The sequence below is a fragment of the Osmerus mordax genome, chromosome 3 (genome assembly GCF_038355195.1).
Source record: "Osmerus mordax isolate fOsmMor3 chromosome 3, fOsmMor3.pri, whole genome shotgun sequence".
Taxonomy (NCBI): Eukaryota; Metazoa; Chordata; class Actinopteri; order Osmeriformes; family Osmeridae; genus Osmerus; species Osmerus mordax.
Window position 1 is genome coordinate 4,692,574 of NC_090052.1, and position 7,877 is coordinate 4,700,450.

General features: G+C 43.0%; 1 protein-coding gene across 1 annotated transcript; it reads left to right on the forward strand.

Moving 5' to 3' along the window:
- On the forward strand, positions 1 to 6,320 carry desi1a (desumoylating isopeptidase 1a). Its single transcript, XM_067233270.1, has 6 exons — positions 1 to 197; positions 471 to 492; positions 625 to 694; positions 1,026 to 1,135; positions 1,668 to 1,790; positions 5,018 to 6,320. Exons 1-6 carry the CDS (start codon positions 107 to 109, stop codon positions 5,106 to 5,108), a joined length of 507 nt encoding a protein of 168 aa, XP_067089371.1. The 5' UTR covers positions 1 to 106; the 3' UTR covers positions 5,109 to 6,320.
- The last annotated feature ends 1,557 nt before the right edge of the window (positions 6,321 to 7,877 follow it).

Here is a 7,877-nt window from a genome sequence, read left to right on the forward strand (position 1 = left end):
TAATTTCACTGAATACGGAAAAGCAAAACCAGCAGGTGCAGCTGTCAGTTCAGGACAAAAGGGCTGCAAGACACTACCGGCGAATAAACTCATCGGTTTTACCGTGATGGATAAAAATGGCATGAAGTACAGTGTACAACTGTATGTATACGACCTGTCAAGAGGAATGGCCCGTAGTCTCAGCCCCATAATGTTGGGTAAGCATGCCTGTCTGGAAACATGATCTAATCGGTATAGCTACAGTAGTAGCCAGCTATCGTTGGGGTTAAGGAACCTAATTGTGGTGCTGTCAAGCGTACCAGACAGTGGGCCATAGTTGATGTTAACGATTTTATATTGGCATGAGGAATATGTCATTCACATGAGTCATCAATTCAGGTGACCGGTGAATGCAGGTCTGCACGCTAGTCCAATGCATTCACATTGTTTGAACATCTGCCAGCTAATTATGTGAACCCTCTTTATTGCAGGAAAACAACTTGATGGAATTTGGTATGAGCCCTCCTATACATATAGACCTACAATGGACTTGCATGTTGTATGATACCAGAATTGTTCAAACACAGTTAAGAACCAATTACTTGTAGGTCAACATGGATTCTCTGTGTGTATACATCCTCACAGGCACACTGCCATTGTGGTGTATGGAGACGAATTCTTCTTTGGAGGAGTGGGCATCTCTAGTTGCTCACCAGTAAGTCCAGCATGACATCAGGCAATAGGTTTTTAAAAATCACAGGAGAAAACTTGGTATGTCTGCCTGATTATTTGATGTTTGTGATCCCATGCCTAATACTTTCAAAATGGAATTCAGCTTTTGTACTCAGAATAATGGGGTTAGACTGGTGTGCCACATTCCCAGTCCAGGAGGGTTCACTTGTACATCAAGCTGCTTCATACGAAAGGAACAGGACTCCAACCCTATGGACTATTCTCCCGCTCACATAAGAACATCTGTGCAGTTTATTTACTCTGTACCCACCAAGACCAGCTAGTTATGTTCCAAGAATGTATATGTTTTGTAGGGTGGGACCATGCTTGGCCCTCCAGACAATGTGGTAGAGTTGGGAGACACAGAGGTGTCAGAGGATATCTTCATGGACTACCTTGCCTCTCTGGGTGAGAGTGCATATAGGTGAGTTATTTCTCTCTCTCTGTCTCTCCCGCTCTCTCTCCCGCTCTCTCTCTCTCACGCACATGCACACATGCAGACAGACTGACAGAGACAAACACACATGCACATATGTACAAACAGACATAGACTGACAGATGTACACACACACACACGCAAACTTAGGGCCCAGTTGTATGTAGGTCAGCCTAGCAAGTGAAGACAACACTGACCTTTAAACACACAAATAAGATCAGTCCAAGTTGTGTCTAGTACTGAAGGCATGTGTGTGTGTGTGTGTGTCTGCGTGTATATATATGTGTGTGTGTGTGTGTTTACGTGTGTGTGTGTGTGTGTACGTGCTTATGGGTCATAATAGACTAATGAATTAGTCTATTAATCTCTCTCTCTCTCTCTCTCTCTCTCTCTCTCTCTCTCTCTCTCTCTCTCTCTCTCTCTCTCTCTCTCTCTCTCTCACAGACAGACAGACAGACAGACACATGTTAGTGACATACACACTGTTTGAGACTGACCCTCTCCTTTGTCCTCTCCACAGAGGTGATAGGTACAGGCTTTTTGAGCACAACTGTAACACCTTCACCAATGAGGTAGCCCAGTTCCTGACCGGCAGGAACATTCCCTCCTACATCACAGACCTGCCTTCTGAAGTGTTGTCCACGTGAGTGGGAGCCTCACAGATAATAGGCCTATATCACCTGTAGGATTAACACTAGGCAAGAGTAGAGTTCATTTTTCTCCTGTTACTGTGTAGAATATTAGCAGTTTTCTGTCATTATATTTAGACATATATATATATATATGTGTGTGTGTATATGTGCATACAGTTAGGTCCATAAATATTTGGACATTGACACAATTTTCATCATTTTGGCTCTGTATACCACCACAATGGATTTGAAATGAAACAATCAAGATGTGCTTTAGGTGCAGACTTTCAGCTTTAATTTCAGGGTATTTACATCCAAATCAGGTGAATGGTGTAGGAATTACAACACATTTGATATGTGGCCCCCCCCTTTTTAAGGGACCAAAAGTAATTGGACAATTGGCTGCTCAGCTGTTCCATGGCCAGGTGTATGTTATTCCCTCATGGGAGTTCGTTATTTCATTGACAAGGAGCAGATAAAAGGTCTAGAGTTCATTTCAAGTATGGTATTTGTGTTTGGAATCTGTTGCTGTCAACTCTCAATATGAAGTCCAAAGAGCTGTCACCATCAGTGAAGCAAGCCATCGTTAGCCCATGGCTTCTCCTACCACTGCTACGCTGACGACACGCAGCTGTACCTGTCGTTCCCCCCGACCGATCCGGGGATCTCAGCTAGGATTGAGGCCTGCCTCACAGACATCTCCGCCTGGATGACCGAGCACCACCTCCAGCTGAACCTCGCCAAAACAGAACTTCTCATCATCCCGGCTAAACCCTCCATCTCCTACGATCTCTCAATCACCCTGGGATCTGCGACGGTGACCCCTTCATCCTCTGCCAGGAACCTTGGGGTTACCATGGACGACGAGCTCTCCCTCACGGCGCACATTGCTGCGGTCTCCCGGTCGTGTAGATTCACCCTCTACAACATCCGGAAGATCAGGAGATACCTGTCTGAGCACTCCACCCAGCTGCTAGTCCAAGCACTTGTCCTCTCCAAGTTGGACTATTGCAACTCGCTGCTCGCTGGTCTCCCAGCATGTGCAACCCGCCCTCTTCAGAGGATTCAGAACGCGGCGGCCCGCCTGGTCTACAATCTACCCAGACGCTCCCATGTTACCCCGCTCCTCGTCTCTCTCCACTGGCTACCTATCATGGCCCCTATCAGATTCAAGACCCTGGTATTGACCTTCCGAGCAGTGAACGGGACTGCACCCGTCTACATCAAGTCTCTCCTGCAGCCTTACACCCCCACCCATCACCTACGGTCTTCTTCAGACAACCGCCTGGTGGTCCCACCGCTCAAGACCGCCCGGTCCCAACACAAGCTCTTCTCCTGTCTGGCCCCCCAGTGGTGGAATCAACTCCCCACCTCCATCAGAGACACTGACTGTCTCCCCACCTTCAAGAAAAGGCTCAAGATGCACTTGTTCCGGGAGTACAACGGTACTTAGGAATGGTTCGTTTGACCCGATGTTAGTTTCCTCAAGGATAACAATGACTCTTGTTTAAAATTTTTGTTCTCGCTGTGAAATATTGTTTTTATTACTGTTGCTTGCTTTTTTCCACAGGTACACTTGCTCTTATAGCGGTTCATGTTGTTTAATTGTAACTTGTTTAACTACATGCTGTTATGGTTCTTCCCTTTGGCACTTACTTTGGTTGTTCACAATGTGTGCTTCATGTTTTGGCTACTCGCGATGTTTTTGGCTATCTTGTTGTTATGATCAGTGACCTATGCACTTTGTAAAGCTCTCTCTTGGAAGTCGCTTTGGATAAAAGCGTCTGCTAAATGAATAAATGTAAATGTAAATGTTAGGCTGTAAAATCAAAACAAACCTATCAGAGAGATAGCAAAAACATTAGGTGTGGCCAAATCAACTGTTTGGTACATTCTTAAAAAGAAAGAACGCACTGGTGAGCTCAGCAACACCAAAAGACCCGGAAGACCACGGAAAACAAATGTGGGGAATGACAGAAGAATTCTTTCCCTGGTGAAGAAAAACCCCTTCACAACAGTTGGCAGGAGGTAGGCGTATCTGTGTCAAAGTCAACAATTAAGAGAAGACTTCACCAGAGTAAATACAGAGGGTTCACCACAAGATGTAAACCATTGGTGAGTCTCAAAAACAGGAAGACCAGATTAGAGTTTGCCAAAAAACATCTAAAAGAGCCTGTACAGTTCTGGAACAACATCCTATGGACAGATGAGACCAAGATCAAATTGTACCAGAATGATGGGAAGAGAAGAGTATGGAGAAGGGAAGGAACTGCTCATGATCCAAAGCATACCACCTCATCAGTGAAGCATGGTGGAGGTAATGTTATGGCGTGGGCATGTAGGGCTGCCAATGGAACTGGTTCCCTTGTATTTATCGATGATGTGACTGCTGACAAAAGCAGTGGGATGAATTCTGAAGTGTTTCGGGCAATATTATCTGCTCAGATTCAGCCAAATGCTTCAGAACTCATAGGACGGCGCTTCACAGTGCAGATGGACAATGACCCGAAGCACACTGCGAAAGCAACCAAAGAGTTTTTTAAGGCAAAGAAGTGGAATGTTCTGCAATGGCCAATTCAATCACCTGACCTAAATCCAATTGAGCATGCATTTCACTTGCTAAAGACAAAACTGAAGGGAAAATGCCCCAAGAACAAGCAGGAACTGAAGACAGTTGCAGTAGAGGCCTGGCAGAGCATCACCAGGGACGAAACCCAGCGTCTGGTGATGTCTATGGGTTCCAGACTTCAGGCTGTCATTGACTGCAAAGGATTTGCAACCAAGTATTAAAAGTGACAATTAGATTTATGATTATGTTAGTTTGTCCAATTATTTTTGGTCCCATAAAAAGGGGGGGGGCACGTATAAAATGTGTTGTAATTCCTACACCGTTCACCTGATTTGGATGTAAATACCCTGAAATTAAAGCTGAAAGTCTGCACTTAAAGCACATCTTGAGTGTTTCATTTCAAATCCATTGTGGTGGTATACAGAGCCAAAATGATGAAAATTGTGTCAATGTCCAAATATTTATGGACCTAACTGTATATATATATATATATATATATATATATATATATGCGCGTGTGTGTATATGTACATAAATATACCTGACATTGTTCTTCAGCTGAACCCAGTCTTCACGCAGGTGAATCTTAGTAGCTGTTGCATTATGACTCATCTCACTATATCCCACACTTGACCTCTCTTGTTCACACCTTCTCTCTACCCCCACCAGGCCGTTCGGTCAGATACTGCGGCCCATACTGAACTCCATTCACATCGCCCCTCCAGGGGGCAACGTCATCAACGGACGCCACAACAGTTAAATCTGCCAGATCGCAATTCACCCCCTCCCCATTATGCACGCTCACATACACATTTAGGTAAACACAATAAAATCCAATTTCGTTGGAATTGTGTGATTGGAGAAAGAAGTCGATACCTGATCTACTAAAAGTGAGTTTAGTAGTCATTCTCTTGGTTTTTCGTGCTTTTGTTGGACATGATTTTATTCTTTCCCCATCAGCAATGCTATTCTTGATTATTTCCTATTTGTGTAAACTAACAGACATTCTGAATTCACTGTGTAATGCAATCAGAATTATCTGTCCATCATGAGCATTTTAGAGAATGTCTCTTTGACATCGATTAATATATGATTCATGAGACTATTGTCTTGTATCTCTGGCCAGGAGGGTGTGTGTTTGTGATGCATACAACTCTGTGCCTTCATCATTCGTTTTGCATTCTCACATACACACGGTTTCTAGTACTGTAAATGTGTTGTTGTGTTTACATTGAGATAGTGTCATATCAGTGTTAGAAGCCTAGCACCAGATCAGCAGTAACACAGTTCTGTTCTATCTCGATGAAGATTATAACCTTGAGTTGGTTTAAAGCAGATCTGGCACCAGGCTTGAGTTTACAATATATGCTCTAAGTTACCATTTAGATTTTCACTTCACTTTAAAAAGTCACACTTTATTGTCATTCAGACATACTTCAGTGCTTGACACTGTTTAAATATCAAGAGAATTCTTTGTTATTGAGACTAGAGGACATAGACTGAACCGTTTAACCTACTCCTACCAAATGTCCTGTGAGCTTTTCAGGGCTGGCAATAAAACCACATTCACTTAGCCTATCAAAACTCATTAGAAAAGGACTCAAACGACTTCAAATGAGTTAGACATCAGACGACATATCCCTTTACAAAAAAAAAAAAAGCATTCTTCCCCGTTGTGCTGAACAGAGCTCCTCTGGGCCGAGCAGACTGTAAACAACAGATGGAATACTGTATTTAGCTGGGTTGTTCCCATAGTAGTTTGTGTATGCTGCGATGACAGACTGCAATCGAGCCCAGCCCATCACCTAAGTTTTGTACTCGCTGGGTTTCACTTACATGATGTTCAGCCAACCTGACCACTGAAATGTATCACACAAACCCTCCACACCTTATACTTTTACATGCTATAGGTCTTGATTCAGGATTTGATAATTGCTGGCTGCTACTTGTAATGAGACATTTTAATATATATTTCTGGATAATAATATATTTGTGTATAGTTGTTTATACAAGTCATATTATGTCATAGTAAATATTATTTGGCATTTGCTTATTCAATTGTTTTGTATCTATCTATAAATAAAGCCAATGACTGCAGATTTTAATTGGACTTTTATTGTGCAATTACTTGACCGTATGTTCTTCACTCTTGGTTCAGTAGTGAGGCTGCAATGCTAGTCTAGATACAAGACCCACTTACACATGCGCACACACACACACGTCTCAGCACCCATGGGGTATTCAGATTGAGTGAGTGAGGGAAAATGATACCCGGCTTGTACTTTGTTGGCAGTCCTGTCAAAACTTATATCACATCATTTGCAGATACGGAGTAATAGTATTGTTTATCTTTGCTGCTCTTCCATAACTGTCCACCATGAGGCACTCTCGCTCCATCTAGTGACCTTCAATCACTCCATCTCTAAAATGTTTTACTCCAGGTTTTAAAACTAGGTCTGTGACTTCCAGTGTGACTTTGCAGGTTATAGCCCAACACACATATACAGTAGGTCTAACAGTAGCCATATAATATGATCAAATAAACTCAGTGACAGATGTGATTGACTGAAGATGAGTTGAAGAACCTTTAGCTCAGGCCTTCAAAAAAAAAAAAGACTGATGTTGAGGTATTTTCAGGCGTACAGTAATTTATCCTTGGTTTAATGGTAGCTTCCAGGCTTCCATTCCAACGGCAAATGCTGGGTTAAAAGTAAGAAACACGAAACTGCTGTCTAACTTGTCAAACTTATGTCAGGGCAAACTAGTTGACATGTTGCTACCTCGGTCTGTGAGAATAACACTGAGTCACTCTCCAGCCTCTTCCACTGACACTGGAACATGACAGTCAGTGCTTCTTTCTACTTCATAATGTGACTCACTAAGACAAGCATGAGCAGAATTGGGGCTGAGGAGACTGTTGGGGTGGGGGTTGGGGGGTTCGACGATGAGACAGAGTTAGGTAAAACAGTGCCTGGAACTTGATGAAGGTCTCGTCATCACCAATGTCACCTTGGCCTGCCTGAGCGTCCTGACAGGAATAAAACACAGCACAGCAACAGTTGAGCTAGATTTGCATAAGCAGTTAAGTTTTTGTGTAGTCCTTAGGCTTTGGAAGAGAAGGGGGTTAACTAATTGAGTTGCTCCTTGTGTGCTCATGATAAATCACTTCATGTGTTAAGGCACCCAGCATCACTATGGCCTGTCACATTGCCACAGGAACACATGTGGACAGCAGGTTCTCATTTCCTAGCCTACTAGATTTACCCACACAGCATACAATAAATTAATATGACAAATGTCAAAATTGTATGATAGAAATGTTGTCTCTACACATTCCGTTCCACTATCCTGTACAACTGTGTCCGACGAGTCTACTGTCTGTAATCAAAACAAAAGTGAGAAGGTCACATGATGCACCACTGTCTTTTAAAGTGTATACGGTCTTGGTTACTGATTGATTCACTTGGGTGTTGTGTCCCTCGTGTTCAATTATGCTTGTTCAAGCATTCCTCATCTATCTTTTCAAGCT

What these genes read in the sequence shown, in the direction of transcription:
- desi1a (XM_067233270.1), top strand. Translation starts at nt 107, where the DNA reads ATGGATAAAAATGGCATGAAGTACAGTGTACAACTGTATGTATACGAC. An exon ending in TCTCAGCCCCATAATGTTGG is followed by an intron (nt 198 to 470) that starts GTAAGCATGCCT and finishes TCTTTATTGCAG; the next exon opens with GAAAACAACTTGATGGAATT. An exon ending in CTGGGTGAGAGTGCATATAG is followed by an intron (nt 1,136 to 1,667) that starts GTGAGTTATTTC and finishes TCCTCTCCACAG; the next exon opens with AGGTGATAGGTACAGGCTTT.